The sequence below is a fragment of the Eleutherodactylus coqui genome, chromosome 13, assembly GCF_035609145.1.
Source record: "Eleutherodactylus coqui strain aEleCoq1 chromosome 13, aEleCoq1.hap1, whole genome shotgun sequence".
Taxonomy (NCBI): domain Eukaryota; kingdom Metazoa; phylum Chordata; class Amphibia; order Anura; family Eleutherodactylidae; genus Eleutherodactylus; species Eleutherodactylus coqui.
In genome coordinates, this window is record NC_089849.1 from 27,255,665 (window position 1) to 27,273,525 (window position 17,861).

General features: G+C 41.3%; 2 protein-coding genes across 2 annotated transcripts in view; one reads left to right on the plus strand and one right to left on the minus strand.

Annotated features, from left to right (window-relative positions):
* The window catches only part of LOC136587544 (proto-oncogene Wnt-3), a 138,655-nt gene that overhangs the window by 61,774 nt on the left and 59,020 nt on the right, over window positions 1–17,861 (minus strand). The window lies entirely within an intron of this gene.
* On the plus strand, window positions 1,107–17,547 carry LOC136587542 (protein Wnt-9b-like). Its single transcript, XM_066586186.1, has 4 exons — window positions 1,107–1,220; window positions 10,759–11,015; window positions 12,333–12,598; window positions 13,464–17,547. The coding sequence occupies exons 1-4, from the start codon at window positions 1,141–1,143 to the stop codon at window positions 13,920–13,922; spliced, it is 1,062 nt and encodes a 353-aa protein (XP_066442283.1). The 5' UTR covers window positions 1,107–1,140; the 3' UTR covers window positions 13,923–17,547.

Here is a 17,861-nt window from a genome sequence, read left to right on the forward strand (position 1 = left end):
TATTTGCACCTTACTAGTACCCAATTCAGAGTGCTGATAAGAACTGAAAGGAAAAAGTCATGTGCTACACCTGTAAGGAGAAGAGGTGCTGGGTATGCTCCTAGTGGTGGAGAGCTCACATTACAGCTGCAACCAGATGGCTAAATGGACTTTGTCTCCCTCTTCTGGCTGTAGCTCAGCTCTACACAATTGTATACTCGGGTTTTATTAGTGTTTTTATACTTAGAACATGCATGCTTAGGTAACACTGAAGTGTGCAATATTTGAATTTTAGTGCAGATGCAATACATTGAAATCTTTGGTTGAAATGCAGATACAAGATAAATAGTTAGATTATAGATAAATAGATAGGAAGTAGATAGATATGAAATATCTAGACAGAAATATAAATAGGTAGATATGAAATAGATAGATATGAAATAAATGGATAGATAAATATGAGATAGATAGATAGATAGATAGATAGATAGGAGATAGATAGATAGATAGGAGATATGATAGATAGATAGGAGATAGATAGATAGATAGATATGAGATATATAAATAGACAGACATGTAGATTGATTTTTTGATTGCTATGAGACAGAGATAGATAGATAGATATAATAGATAGCTAGATAATAGATAGATGATAGATAGATAGATAGATAGATAGATAGATAGATAGATAGATAGATATGAGATAGATATAATAGATAGCTAGATAATAGATAGATATGAGATAGATGATAGATAGATAGATGGATAGATATGAGATAGACAGATCTGAGATAGATAGATAGATAGATAGATAGATAGATAGATAGATAGATAGATAGATAGATCTGAGATAGATAGATAATTAGATATAAGATAGACAAATAGATAGATATAGATAATTAGATATGAGATAGACAGATAGATATGAGATAGATAGATAACTCACATTGTACACTTGCTGTCACTCGCAGTCTAATACACTACACGCCCCGCCCCCTCTCCACACCTTGACTGTTCATCCAACCAGAATATGGGTGTGTCAGATGGTAGCCAATCAGCAACGAGGTGTGTCCTGTCCCTTTAAACTGATGAGAAGTGAGCGGCGTCCAGTGATCAGAGCCGCAGGAGGAGAGAGATGAGGAGCGGAGCCCAGAGTGCACCATGCCGGCCGGCCTCCACCTGTTCCTGGCCGCCCTGCCCCTCCTCGCCCTTCTAGGACAGCCCGGAGACTCCTATTTTGGGTGAGAAACCACTTTTTCTGGTGTTCTGCTGTCATCTACCTAGTAATAATCTGCAGCTGCCCACAAGTGGTATTCTTCTCCTGTACTTCATGGCAGCTTACATGTAACTGAAGGTCAGTTGTATTAGACGTGTGTATGAGAACAGAAGAGCACTATAGGATGTGATGGGGGTGCATATGTAATGCAAATCCCTACACTTATACATAAAGCTTGGAGAGAACTGGCAGTCCCAGGATCTCCTATGTGGGTGTTATGTATCCTTCTGGGGGAACTAGAAGTCCTAGTATTCTCTCTGGTCATTATGTATACCTGTGGGGGAGTACAAGCCTCAGGATTCCTATCTGATTATTTTGTATCTCTTTGGTGCCTGGCTATTATATAAACCTCTGGAGGACTACAAGTCTAAATATCCCAGGTCTGGCTATTATATAAATCCTTGTGGGGGACTACAAGTCTAAGCACCCCATGTCTGGCTATTATATAAAGCTCTTTGGGGGATGACAAGTCCAAGTACACTGTGTCTGGTTATTATTTAAACTTTTGGGGTAACAAAGTATTGCTATCACCTGATTAAATAGTTAACAAATCTGTAGAGCTGTAATCTCCCAACCTGTTGCTTACCACCCATTGTAAAACCACAACTCCCTGACTGTTAAGAGTTGTAGTTTTTCCATAGCTGGTGTCCCATAGGTTAGAGACCACTGCCTTAGAGGAACTAAAAGTACCAGTATGCCATATATAGGTATTTTTCAGACCTCTAGTCTTGGTATTAGCATTTGAAAACCTTTGATGGTACTACAAGTCCCTTAAGTTCCTATCTAGGAATTCTGCACTGTCCTGGCTGGGATTTCTGTAAACTACTGATGACCAATCATGTTTGTGTCATATATATATATATATATATATATATATATACACACACTATCTTCCATAATTCATCCTTGTTATAGGTAATAATCTCTAGACTGATCATAGTAATAACAACATTCTCACAGTGAAAAGATTATCTGCAAAGCTTTCACCTTTGTCATAGTTATGCTGCGCTGCAGAAAGGCAAATGAGAAAAAAAAAGTGATTGAAATATGATGAAAACTAATAGGAAAGCTAAACAAGACGTTTTGTACTAGGAAAATACATAAAAGTGTATTAAAAATTTTCTGCATATTATATATATATATATATATATAGGCTTTTTGACTACCATATATATATATATATATGTATATATATATATATATATATATATATATATATATATATATATATATATATATATATATATATAGTAGTCAAAAAGCCTGATCGTCCGCTGTATCTCAATACTGATGTCCTATAACAATAGCATATTTGAATAGAAAGTTCTATATGTGCTACACACTGATATGGAGCATGGGCCCTGAAACACGGATTTGTGTTGCGGCCCCTACAAGAGATAGAGAATAAAACCCAATAGCTAGTTGAAGAGTAGCATGTGAGAGGCGGAAATCTTTTTTGATGTCGCTCTAAGTCCTATGGGACCGCAGCTAGGACCCAAGTAAGAAAAGTAGTGGCCCTCCTTCTGCTCCAACAGGAGCAGATCATCCAGGGAGTCATCCACTGTTGTCTGCAGGAGCTTCAGGTATCGATCCGCACTGAGAGTCCCTTATATGAACACAACGATGGCTCCACGTATGTATTGCGACAGAAGGAAGCCCCGTCCAGCACACTTTACTTCAGTCGTAGCAATAGTTGCACAGGACTTTAAGAGATGTGGATTTCTGCTTCTCACGTTCTACTCTTCAACTTCGCAATTGGGTTTTACTCTTTATCTCTTACCGGGGCCACAACACAAAATTAAAAAATCCATGTTCCGGGGCCCCTAGGGGACTGTGCTCCATACCATCCTATGGCGTAACCACCATGCCTTCCTATTCAAGTATGCTACTGTTATTTTAGTATATGACACCTGTATGATATAGCGCTGGATCAGGTAAAGATTAAGATCATTCAACAAAAAGTTCTTCTATGTAATATAAGAATGCAGTATAAATGTTGCATTATACTACCTGGCATAAATATATAATCTTTTGTATTTTTCCTTAGAAAGGGTTAAGGCGGCCCAATAAATGCCTATTTTTCATCTTCTTTTCTCACACTTCTATCCCAGAGATTTCCCTTTCCTGTTTTCTCAGAGTCGTTTTTTTCCCCTCCCTGCGTAGAACATCTCATTCTCTCTCTCGCTCTTTTGCTGATTTCTGCTGAGCTTGGAGACCTTGAAATGAAGATATGTCCCTCAAATATTTACATTCATAAACTCCCATAATATGGGTGAGCGCAGGTGATGGGAGCGCGGGGCAGATACCGCCGTCCTCCAGCTCCTCACAATGTGCAATGATAATAGAAGCATTCACTCAACTTCCAAAAGTTGCAACATTAAAATCTCTCAGAGGGAACATTCCCACACGCAATTTTCACGCGCAATTTCTGTACATGGTGAGAAGAACCCATTGTCTTAAATTTTTATTTTTCCTATTGGAACACCATGCAATTTTCCCGCACATGAACATTGCATGTGCAGAGATATGATGTGATTCGCAAACGCATCACAATCACAGAGCAATCATGTTTACAAGCACGATATTGGTCCAAGTATCTCGTTCCAATATCAGGCTCGGCCGTGTAAATTCTGCATGGCCGATTTTCATTTGCGATATCTAACGGATTGCGGTATGGTCAGATATCGTGAAAATAACCAATTGATTTCAATGATGCAATTCACATGATCGATTTTTCTCTCGGACTCATAGTCTGAGATAGAAAAGTTGCTGCATGTCCTATTTCCTATGGGAGGTTAAAAAAAAAAATCGCATTGCACTCGCATGTAAATACGAGTTTCATGCAAATGCGATTTTTTTTTTCCCCGTCTTCACTATTAAAAAAACAAGCAATTTTTTTTTTCACGCACATGAAAAATGGTGCATGAAAATCGCAGGAGCAGAGATACAATGTGACGCATTTTTCTCACAAGGTTCACGGACTGTATTGCGCTCGCTCATGGGAAAGCAGCCTTACTAAATGTAGCATTCAACATATTGGTGGAGGCAAATTCTCCTGTCCATCTTTCAGATCAAAGGAGGAGAAATGAGTAAAATACAATAATAAATGATCTCTTTGAGAATTTAATGTGAATAATGGGGAATGTTGGAGGTTAAGAAGATGAAAAAAGTGAAATGAGTTTAAAGTTAACTGAAAGCTCTGAAAAAAGTCTAAATGTTTAGTTCCTCTTTACATTTGTGAAAAAAAATGTTTCTTTTAGTCTAAAAAACTCTAAAAAAATTAAATAATTCTCCAAAATATTTGATCAATTTGGTGAAAATTGAAGAGTTTATCAAGTCATTGGGCTGGTTTCGCATTATGTCTTATGATATCTGTGCTGTTTCGCATGGGGATGGAGAGCAGGACGGAACCCGGACGGCACCCTAGGAGAGAATATGTGGGCAGAGACCTCTTCGGTGTCCGACTCGCATAGTTTCCATTCCTATGAATATTGTTCACTGGCTGACAGTGATGGAAACTTTGTGTGATGGAGACCAAAGAGTCTCGCGTATTCTCCCCAATGGTGATATCCAGGTTCCGTCCTAGTGTCCGTCCCCATGTAGTTTTCTGCATGGAGGACGGAACCAGATCTGGTTTCACAAAAACGTAGTGATTGCCTTGTTCATAGTTGGACCGTGGATTCCATAACAAATCAGGAAAACAGAATCCACTGCCTTAAAGGATCCACCTTATGATGGAACTGAGTAACGCCAAATGGACCCCATTGACTGTAAAAGCTCAGATTGGGTTCGGTTTGCCTGTCTGGCTTTTTACAGGGCAAATAGCACGGCAGGCTGCAGTGTTTCATCCTGTGTTGTTAATAAGCCCTAACTTAGCTTGAATCCCATTAAAGGGGTATTGCGGTGATGGGATTTTTTTTCCAGTTTTTACTCATCCACTGGATGGGTGAAAACTGATAAATCAGTGGGGGTCTGACGGTTGGGACCTCCACCGATCCCGAGAATGGGAGACCATTCCCCACCGCTTTTTGCAGTTCCAGGTTCATTCTACCATTTCTGTAGTGTAGCAGCGTTGTTCCATTCATTTCATTGGGCTGATGAAAATAGCCGAGTAAGCTATGTGTCTGCTCCACAGAGGAATGGAGCCGCTGTTGCACATGTACGACCAGCGGCTTCATTCCCTACTAGACTACAGAGATGGGAGAATGGAACTTGAACTGTGAAATAGGGGGGACACAGGTCCCCCATTCTCAGTATAAGTGGGGGTGCTAGCGGTCGAATCCCAGCGATCTATCAGTTTTTACCCTTCCAATGGATAGGCAAAAACTGAAAAAATACATCCCATCCCTGGAATACCCCTTTAAGTTATATACAGTGTCATACAAAATCAATCTTACACATCCAGTAAAAAACCTCAGACATCAATGCATAGGTTTTTGTAGGAGTCTATCAATCAGACATATCCTCTATTTTTACTCTTTGCGTGTCATAGTTCAGCATTAGAGATGAGCGTACGTACTCGTTACGAGTACTTGCGCACCCGAGTACCGCCATTTTCGAGTACTTCAGTACTCGCGCGCAAAGATTCGGGGGGCGCCGGGGGGCGGGGAGAGGAGTGGCGGTGCGGGGGGTAGCAGCGGGGAACAGGGGGGAGCCCTCTCTCTCTCCCTCTCCCCCCCACTCCCCACTGCTACCCCCCGTGCCGGCACGCCGCCCCCCGAATCTTTGCGCGCGAGTACTGAAGTACTCGAAAATGGCGGTACTCGGGTGCGCAAGTACTCGTAACGAGTACGTTCGCTCATCTCTATTCAGCATCTCATGCTGAGGCGTAACTTGGAGCTTCTTGGCCCCGATGCAAGATCTGTAATGGGGCCCCCAACTATAATGCTTTAGTCATAGTACTGGACTCCCTGTATGGAAAAGAGAAGCCTTATGGGCCCCCTAAGGCTCGTAGGCCCAGGTGTGACCACATCCCCCGCATCCCCTATAGTTACGCCCCTGATCTCATGCCACACAACTTGGAATATGTTGAGTTTAGAGACAAGTTAAGGAAGGACACATCTGCATGGTACAGTTAGGGTGTGTTCACACATCACCCATTTGCTGCAGATTTAGGTCTTAAGCAGACAAACGTGAATGCGCATGTTTTTTGCGCACGTGAAACTGACGCCCATAAAACGTGACAAAGCTTACCCATTGATTTTAATGGGTTCGTTTTCATGAGCATGTTTTTTCTCGCTAGAAATGATGATAAATTTCTACTATGATAGATAGATAGACATGAGATACATAGAGAGATAGATAAATACATGAGATAGATAAATAGATAGATAGATAGATATGAGATAGATAGATAGATAGATAGATAGATAGATAGATAGATAGATAGATAGATAGATAGATAGATAGGAGATAGATAGATGGATAGATAGAGGATAGATAGAGATATTAGACAGAGAAATAGATAGATATGAAATACATAGATCATGGGAAAAGATAGATAGATAGATATGAGATAGATTGATATTGGACAGAGTAATAGATAGATAGATAGATAGATAGATAGATATGAGGTAGATAGATAGATAGATATTGGACAGAGAAATAGATAGATAGATAGATAGATATGAGGTAGATAGATAGATAGATAGATATTGGACAGAGAAATAGATAGATAGATATTAGATAGATAGATAGATAGATAGATAGATATGAGATAGATAGATAGATATGAAAGAGATAGATAGCTATGAGATAGATAGATAGATAGATAGATAGATAGATATTGGATATATAGATAGATATTGGACAGAGAAATAGATAGATATTGGACAGAGAGATAGATAGGTATGAGATAGATAGATAGATAGATAGATATTGGACAGATAGATAGATATGAGATAGATAGATAGATATTCGACAGAGAGATAGATAGATATTGGACAGAGAGATAGATATTGGACAGAGAAATATATAGATAGGTATGAGATAGATAGATAGATATTGGACAGAGAAATTTATAGATAGATAGATAGATATGAGAGAAAGATAGATATTGGACAGAGAGATAAATAGATAGATAGATATGAGATAGATAAAACCTAATAAAAAATACTTGAATCCAAAGATATGAGATAGATATAAGATAGATAGATAGATAGATATTGGACAGAGAAATATATATATAGATAGATAGATAGATATTGGACAGAGAAATAGATAGATAGGTATGAGATAGATAGATAGATATTGGATAGATAGATAGATAGATAGATAGATAGATAGATAGATAGATAGATAGATATTGGACAGAGAAATTTATAGATAGATATGAGAGAGAGATAGATATTGGACAGAGAGATAAATAGATAGATAGATATGAGATAGATAAAACCTAATAAAAATACTTGAATCCAAAGATATGAGATAGATAGATATGAGATAGATAGATATGAGATAGATAGATAGATAGATATTGGACAGAGAAATATATAGATAGATAGATAGATATTGGACAGAGAAATAGATAGATAGGTATGAGATAGATATTGGATAGATAGATAGATAGATAGATAGATAGATAGATATTGGACAGAGAAATAGATAGATATGAGATAGATAGATAGATATTGGACAGAGAAATAGATAGATATGAGAGAGATAAATAGATATTGGACAGAGAGATAAATAGATAGATATGAGATAGATAAAACCTAATAAAAATACTTGAATCCAAAGATATGAGATAGATAGAAGATATGAGATAGATAGATAGATAGATAGATAGATAGATAGATAGATATGAGATAGCTAGATATGAGATAGATAGATAGATAGATGTTGGACAGAAAAATAGATAGATAGATAGATATTGGACAGAGAGATAAATAGATAGATAGGTATGAGATAGATAAAACCTAATAAAAATACTTGAATCCAAAGATATGAGATAGATAGATAAATATGAGATAGATAGATATGAGATAGATAGATAAAACCTAATAAAAATACTTGAATCCAAAGATATGAGATAGATAGATAGATACGAGATTGATAGATATGGGATAGATAGATAGCTATATGGGATAGATAGATAGATAGATAGATAGATAGATTATGAGAAAAGATAGATAGATATGAGATAGATTAGAGATAGATACATAGATACCACACATTCCATATCAGGATTGGAATATAACACATTTGAACATTTATATAATAAATAATCTAATAATAATCTTTAGATGTAAAAATGTTACAAAATTGTTAATATTATACATAAAAATGTATTTAGAATATTCTATAGCTGTGCTCCTGTGTGTACTATAGGTAGTGCATGAAGAAGAGTCACTGTAATAGGTAGCGCATTACACTTGAAATTTGTGAGGTGGGTGAAAATATTACAGATAAATAAAGGAAAGTGCGGAACGTGCATCCCAATTATACACAATCACTGAGCAGAAGTTTATGATCAAAGTGAGATCATTTATTGGTTTTAAAAAAGCGACTGATCGTTCTTATGATGGTTTCATTCACAGTTTTTCTTTTTGGAAGAACCTTGCTGCAGTTTTTGATGTAGTTTTTGAGCCAAAGCCAGATGGACCCAGCAGGAAGGAGGAATCCTTCCTTTAGATTTTCCACTCCACTTTCTGCTTTCTTTCAAAACTGCATGAAAAACTGGCACAAAAACCCCGTGTGTGAAACCACCTTTAGAGACCTTTCACACTGGACGGAATATTCCACAGCAGCATTGTGAAATAAGTCCTCCAGCAGAATATTCAGTGTTTGCCAATTTTTGCATATGGACCTTTATTTTAAATGAAACACAATAAAAGTTAAATTTAAAAACGGGTTCCTATACGTCCACCCGGTTATTGATTATGGTCCTGTGTTCTGCTGGAGTCCATATATAGAGGTGTAAATGGGTTTTCCGGGGCATTTTCTATTGATGACCTCTCCTCAAGACAGGTCATCAGTAGTTGATCGTCAGGGACCCAAGGCTCGGGATCCTCGCTGATCAGCTGATCTTCCTTCCTGCTGTCAGTGCCAGATGTCGGATGTCCTCATCGGGTCGGAAGTGTACTGGAAGGCATTGCTCCAACTGATTTTAAAGGCAGCAAAGCTGTCTATTACAGTTTCAACCCTGACCTCCCATGTGGACATCCAGCCCTAACACACTGACAGAGGACTGGAGGATCAGCTGATTGGCGGGTATGTGCCATAGGGAATTCCATACATAATCAGCCTACAATCCATTAGTAAACAAGTAAATTAAAGGGGTTTATGGACCTTTACTACTGATCACCTATCCTCATCCTAGTCATCAGTAGCTGGTCAGTGGGAGCCCTCCACTCAGGATCTGTAACGATCAGTTGATTCTCTGGCCGTCTGTTAGTGCAGCAGAGCTTTGCTTCCCATTACACTTATTTTGGCTCTGACTGCAATGAGGAGCCAGAATAGTAATGGAAGGCATTGCTCCTATAAGTTTCAATGGGAGCAAAGCCATCTATTACACTTCCGACTCTGACCCCGATGATGACAGCTGACCGGAGGACCAGCTGATTCCGAGCAGTGGGCTCCGATCGACCAACTATTGATGACCTATCCTGAGGAAAGGTCATCAACAGTAAATGCCCAAAACCCTCATTTATTCCTTTTCTGTATTTACGTTGATTAATGGATTGTAGGCACATTAGGTATGACGTTGCTTCTACAGAGTGTGATAAAACAACCAAGCAAACAGCCCAAAGTGGTAGTTTGTTGTTGTTGTTAGCCATTTAGTCATTCATGACCCTCGGTGATCCTAAGGGCTTATTCACACAAGCGTATATCGGCCCGCCGTTTTCACGGCCGGCCTATATACACTACCATCTGAGCTGTCTTTCCCTTCCCTCCCCCTCACCGGCTCACCTCCTCTCTCCTCCCCTCAGGCTGTTTGCAATGGGAGGGGAGGTGTGGGTGTGGGGCTAAGCCCCACCCCTCCCATTGCTGGCTATGAACAAGGGGGCGTGGAGGGGTGGAAGCTTAGCTCCACTCCCACCCTGCCCCCTCCCATTGCAAACAACCGGAGGGACGAGAGAGAAGGTGAGGGAGAGGGAAGGGGAAGACAGTTCAGATGGTAGTGTATATCGTCTGGCCGTGAAACGGCGGCCGATATACGCTTGTGTAAATAAGCCCTAAAGGTGTACTCCCTTAATGTTTTTGGTTTTGCACTGCTTCTTTCAGTTTCAGTTCCAGTAGTTTGCATGGACTCAAATAATCTTTGCACCATAATGACCAACACAAAATTAAGAGGGTCATTATTAGGCAAGATGGATTGTAGCGGTAGAAGACAAGTACAATCCTGAATGGAGCCTACCGTGATCTGCTTTATCTGCCCAAGGCACAAAATGCCTAGATACCAGTAGATGGGTTTTGCTAGACCTGGTGTGGTCAACATTGGCCATGTGTGATACTAAACAGCCATCAAAACATGACCCTTTTCTTTTTGGGACTCTCCACAGGCTGACTAGCAAGGAGTCACTCTCACACTACACTTCACCTTCATCGGTGATTAGCAACAACCATAACCGTCCTCACCTCAAACAGTGTGATCTGCTGCCCCTCACTCGAAAGCAAAGGAGATTGTGTCGGAAGGAACCAGGTTTGGCAGAAGCTCTTAAGGAAGCTGTTCGATTGGGCATTGTGGAATGCCAATACCAGCTGCGGAGTGAGCGTTGGAACTGCAGTCTACAGGGCAGGGGAAGCCTTTTGAAAAGAGGTAAGGACGTCAATGTCCGTGTAGCAAACCATACTTTGGGGGAAGGTGCAACCCCTCTTCCTTTGTGGTAGACATATATGAGAGTTGCTTTGATTTATTGGCATAGGGAAAGGTTTAAAGGGGTAGTAATATCCTCCTAAAAAGTTTTCTGGGACCAAAAAAAAAATGTTTTTATGTGCATGACATGTAAAATAAAAAATAAACACTACTCAGCCATTAGGCTAGGGATACACAGTGGATTTGGGCACAACACAGGTTGTGTGGCCAAGGATCGCACTGTAGCTCAGTGACCTTGCAAGCTAAGAAGTTAAGTCACATTGCAACTCACAAGTTCCTATGATCCACAGATTGCAAAGAAATCCGAAAATGAATGTATTTCTTCCACTATGTGTCGCAGCAACTTGCAAGGCAAAACTCTATGGCATTCACTTCTATTAGATTGCAAGGTCAAAGGGATACAGTGCGATATTTGACTGTGCGATTTGTGTCATGGCCAAAGTCACCATGTAGCCCTAGCTTTAAAGGAACCCTGTCGTGTATGATCAGCACCATAAACTCTGCTATGGTGCTTATAAGACAGGAGCTGAAGAGTCTGGGGGATGTTTTCATACTTATCTGCTTCCTTGTTTCCTTGCTATCAGCCTTGAAAGCCCGTTTTCGGTTGGCGAGCCATAGAGAACAGTGTGTGCATGCGCACTGACTGAGGGAAAGGGTCAGGCTCACTGGCCAAGCGCCGACTTCCAGGGCGGACGGTGAGGAAACGGGCAGCTGGGTAAGTATAAGAAGTACATCCTCAGACTCTGTGGTACCTGTCCTATATGCACTATAACTTAGCTTATGGTGCTTATCACATGTGACCGGTTCTCTGTAAATGGCCTCCTTGTCCAGTGCAGTAGCCCCAGTCCCTGATGCTTTGATCCCAGGAACTGCTGCAGCATTCACATGCCATACATGTACATGTGACCATACAGCCAATCCATGACTTCAGCGTTAATACTTCATTGATATCACCATGAATAGCATCTGATCGCTGAAGCCAGTGATTTGCTGGACACATGAAGAATGAATGTCATATGGTCACTGCAGTAGCTACTGGGACTGGAGCAGTGGGACTTGGGGTGGCTCCGTTGGGTCGGGAGGCCATTTAATTGGTGAGTAGTGTCTATTTTTTTTGCTAAGTTTCCTGCCCACAATAATTTGTTCTTTCAGTCCCCCAAACCCTTTTAATACTCTTATTGGCACTAAGACCTCAGCATGACAAAATATCTCATACATGATGCCCTTTCATATATGTAATCCTATGCACTGTTCCCCCAGGATTTAAAGAGACAGCTTTCCTATATGCGGTTTCTTCTGCGGCCTTGACGCACTCGCTAGCTAAGGCTTGTAGTGGAGGTAAAATGGAACGATGCACATGCGATGATTCTCCGGGGCTAGAGAGCCAGCGGGCATGGCAGTGGGGGGTCTGTGGAGATAATCTACGGCACAGCACCCGCTTCCTTCAGAACTTCTTGGGCCAAAGAAAAGGAGGAAGAGACATGAGAGCCAAGGTGGATCTGCATAACACCAATGCTGGAATTAAGGTGAGAAAACCCACGAAGAAGCTGTGTTACACCTATATGCTATCTTTTCTCCTCAGGGATTGCACCTAGAAAGTGAGTGAGGAGACCTAAAAGGTCATGCACGCTCCTCTGGGTAATATGCAAAAAAGGTAGATGGAAGAATACCTCCACAGTGCCACCTATTGGAAGGCAGCATTCCTTCAAGTCAATATTAGACTCTTTATACAAGCCTTGTAACAATTACAGGGAATTGAAAGCAAAGCCAGACTCCATGTACAGACAGCTGTTTCGGGGTTTTTGCCCCTCATCAGTGTGCAGCAGGATTCTGGCTTTGCTAGAGAGAGGCCTGTGACGTGGGTCAGGGATGCTATCTTTGCTAGGCAAGAGCAAAACAAAGCTCCTATCAGCATTCATGTTTACAGCATCGTTGACTCTCAGTAGTGAAGATTTATAGGTGGACACAACAATTACAAGCTTGCTTTAGTGGCTGCTACTTGCAATTAAGTGCTCCTGCTAAACCTTCTGCATATCCTCTGTGTAGCGTGGTACATGCCTGGTGCAGGACCTGAGGGGGTGTGCATGACATAACATAAGAATATCAATATAAGGCTTTGCAGTAGGTATAATTCGTCAACTTGTTTGGATCATATGCACAGAAAAACTTGCTTTAGCGGCTGCTGCTTGGCATTGAGCGCTACTGCTAAGCTTTCTGGTAATCCGTATACCCTAGTCCTTCTCCTGCTCCATTATCCCCCTAAACAGGTAGAATAGTTATACAATGTTACTATTCTATATGACATGAGGAAATAAACCGGCAGACGTATTTATAGACTTACAGCAATTCTATAACCTGACAATTAATGTCTTATATTTTGCTCTTCTTCAGGCCGTAAAGAGTGGGCTAAAGACGACATGTAAGTGCCATGGAGTGTCTGGTTCATGCGCCGTCCGAACATGTTGGAAACAACTCTCCCCTTTTCACGAAACAGGAGCTTTACTCAAAGTAAAGTATGACAATGCAATCAAAGTCCTGGGAGCCACCAATGAGGCAGTGGGAGGCCACGAGTCTTTAGGACACTCCTTCGCTGGGCGTTCTCCACGATCTACTGATCTAGTCTACCTTGAGGATTCTCCCAGTTTCTGTCGTGGCAGTCGCTTATCACCTGGGACGTCGGGGAGAGTATGTTCTCGGGAGACCACCTGTGACAGCCTGTGCTGTGGAAGAGGATACAACACTCAGAGTCGTATGGTCACCTTTTCCTGCCACTGCCAAGTACATTGGTGCTGCCATGTGGAGTGTCAGAAGTGTGTACAGCAACAAGACACCTACACCTGCAAACAATGACATTAAAGTGGAGGAGACAGACACCATGGACTTGAAAGAGGTGATTCCTCATCCTCTTATTTGGCCTCCGACCAGACTGCTGTTGCAGTACACTAATGTTTGGATCCACGGACTATGTTCTGTACTGGAAAGTCTCCACATCGAATGCCTTCTACAGCATGGACACCATTGACAATATAATTAGTGGGTTATAGATCGCGCCATGCTATATTATATTTTCTTATATGTCCCACCATCTGATGCATATACTGACCTATTACGCATATACAGGGTGCAGTCAAAAAGCCTGATCGAGCGCTAAATCTCAGTACTGGTGTCCTATATTGAAATAACAATAGCATGCATGAATATGAAGGCATGGATGTGCAACATGATGGTATGCTGTACGGGCTCCTGTAGGCTCTGGAACATGGATTTTAATTTTGTGTTGTGGCCCCTGTAAGGGATAGAGAGTAAAACCCAGTTACAAAGTTGAAGAGTAGCATAAGAGAAGCTCTACGTCCCGTGAGACCGCTGCTATGACTGAAGGAAAGAAAGCGTACTGGAAGTGGCCTCCTTCTCCTATGATGGGTTTAGATTATTCTGGAAGTCATCCACAGTCCTCTGCAGGAGATCAACGTTGAGAGTTCTTGGAATGAATTCGGGTCCAACGACGGCTCCTTACATGTATTGTAGCAGAAGGAGGCAACTTTGAGTAGGCTTTCCGTACTTCAGTCATAGCAGCGGTCCTGCGGGACATAGAGAGACATGGAAAGCGGATCCCTGCTTCTCACATGGTACCCTTCAACTTTGCAGTTTCAGACTTACTTTCTCTCTCTTATAGGGACACAAAATGCAAATGTTCTGGGGCCCCCAGGGGTCTCTATGCCATACCATCCTGTAGCATATCCATGCTATTGTTATTTCAATACTAGTAATTATTAGGAGATTATAGTACCAGTGTTTCACACAGCTCTGCTACATGCACATCACACACACAGCACTGCTACATACATTGTTCATCCCATACAACAGGGATCAGAAGCAACACAGCACTGGAGTTGAAGGACCTGTGATGACGTCACCATCATGCTCCGCCCTTGATCACATGACTGTGACGCTCTTCCCGAGTGAATGTCTTACATGCTCCGCCCCTGATCACATGAAGCGGACGTCATCAAAGGTACTTCATCGCCAGTGAGGGAGTTACATGCTCCGTCCCTTATCACATGACGGTGACGTTATCAAAGGTCCTGCATCATTGTGCAGATTAAGGGCGGACTACAAACCCCCTGTGTCCTCAGTTGCTATGGAATACTAACGAACACCTAGCCGGACAGCAGTCATGCGCGTACAGGACCTGTGATGATGTCCCTGTCATGTGATCAGGGGCGGATCATGTAACTGCCTCACTGGGGATGAAGGACCTTTGATGAGGCCATTGTCATGTGATCAGGGGCGGAGCATGTAAGTCACTCACAAACCCACTCACTCACACACGTTGGTTGTTAGTAGTTTGATTGGACACCTGTAGTGAGATATAGTGCTGAACCAGGCTTTTTGACTACAACCTGAGTACAGTAGTGTGATAAAAGCACCCTGAAGACGACAACTTTCTGGGAAAACTTAGTAATTTTACCTAAATTATGTTTCCCTATTTGTGGGCTTACTACTGATAGTATTATAGTGTAGAAAATTGAACTTTCTAGTAACTTGTCATACAAAGATTATAAAGCAAGATATAGATTGGTCATATGGGAGAGGCCTAGAAAGAGGTTAAAGAACCGGTTACCACTCGACCCCCCCCCCCTACATCCCTCCTCAGAAATGTTGCTGAAGCGTACGAACGAAGGTTGTTCATCTGCTTGCTCACAGAGCATTGATTGTTCATTAGTTGTTTGCTGAGAGATTGTTCATAGAGGGGATCTCCTTGCCAACTATTTGCAAGTCGTTCAAATACGAACAACTGTGACTTTACACCAGACGACTTTTGGTCAACCATCAACTAGTAAGCTGAAATAAAATAACTTATGGCTTATCGCTCTTCATCCAATCAGTGGCCATATTTATACGGAACCATTGAGTTTGTTCTTTCGAGCGATTATTAGGCCAATAGTTGTCCCATATAAAAGGTACCTTATGGGTCAGATGTCTCAGTTGTACATTGTAGCCACTCCGGCCCCCACCACTATGGAACCAGTAAGTTGCTGGAGTGGCCATCTGCCATTCATTGTGCATGTGAATGCTCAGCGAATCACATTCTTCAGCTCTGAACGTCACGTGACCGCTGAAGCCTGTGATTGGCTGAGCATTCATGTGCACAATGAACGGCATGTGACCACTGCAGCAACTTCCTGGTTTGGGAACGACAGGGACCAAAATGGCTGGGATGAATACAAGGGCCATGCCTCAAAGTCTTTTGGCATGGCCTGATGTAACGAGCGGTGATCATCAATCATGTTGACTGGGGCACATTTACATTTCTTTTACACGGGCCGAGAATTGCTGGCATGGGGACCTATAATCGTCACTGTGATCTTTCATCCCTATAGAGCTAGCTGTAGATCTCCCTGTTCATACAAGGAGATGTAGAGCCGACCAGCAAGCATTTTAATGCTTGCTAAAAAAAAACGATAGCTGATGAAGGAGCATTTGCTTGTTTGCCCACTGATTGTTGTCCCTTTTACACGGCCCAATGAATATTCATGCCTGGTAATTGAGACATGTAAAAGGGCCTTTAGTTTGATAATCTGTGCCCTCCATAACCCTCAGCCACTTTTGTTTCCAGTGTTGGAAAACCCCTTTAAACTTTTATCAGCATCTTATAGATATCCGTATTCAAAGGGGTTGTCCCAGCAATGAGCTGATGGCCATAGTCTGGTTCCTCAGTAATCTGCCATTTTCACCAGGGTGTATTGTGTGGCCACGGTGCCCATTTAAATAAATGGACAACCATGCAATACATGGTGGCATCCAATCGTCACAGTAGATATCACTGTGTCTCCAATGCAGATTATAGAGGAGAGTAATTAAAACTAATAACCCTCTTAGAAGACCTATCAGGGTAATGATTATATAGCAAATATGAACCCTGTGCCCTACAAACTAGCCGCCATAAGTAGAATTCTCATTATCATTAATACATGGTAAAATAATATGTAAAAATATATGTAAATTTTTGCCGTCTTGTTTTTACCCGTCCGTTTCTTCACGCATATCTCTAATTAGGTATCAACAATAACGAGCATCGGGCCTTACCCTATAGAATTCACATTACAAAGTAGCGGGCCCGCACTTACTACCTCGTGTGTACAAATCTACAAGTATTTAAGTTATTTAAAGCCGCAGTATTACCGCTGCTTGAAACCACTTCCCGTCTGTCTTAGAGGATTGTATATAGGTTATTGGTTTTTCATTTATATTTATATTTTTGCCACTATGTACATAGGAGACGCTGCACTTCAAATCTGTTTATATATGGCTCCAGTATAAACCATTGTTTTTTTGTAAATGACTTTTTGTGTATTTTTTTTAAATTGTTCCATAAATCATATTGCGCATGAAAACATTTTCCATCATTGTCGTTATGTCCGCTAAAGGAACACTAAAATGAAAAAAAGTTACTTTAATCTAATGTACATTAAAAGACCGAACTTCTTATATACATTTCAGCGTTCATTTGGTCTCCCCTCTAATTCCATGTGAACTACGGGTTTGGGTGAAGAGTGATGCTTGGGCGAAATTGTTTGCTACTGTGAAGCAGCAGAATCCTTCCACACCCGCTGTATTTGTAACGGAGTCTATATAATAGTAAATACACTCATTGTCCAAACAATCCACCCCTAGAAGGAGTTGTTGGAATCAGGGGTGTAGGTATAGGGGGTGCGGTGGGTGCGGTCGCACATGGGCCCAGAAGCCATAGGGAGCCAATAATATCTCTCTTTCCCATATTGCAAACCA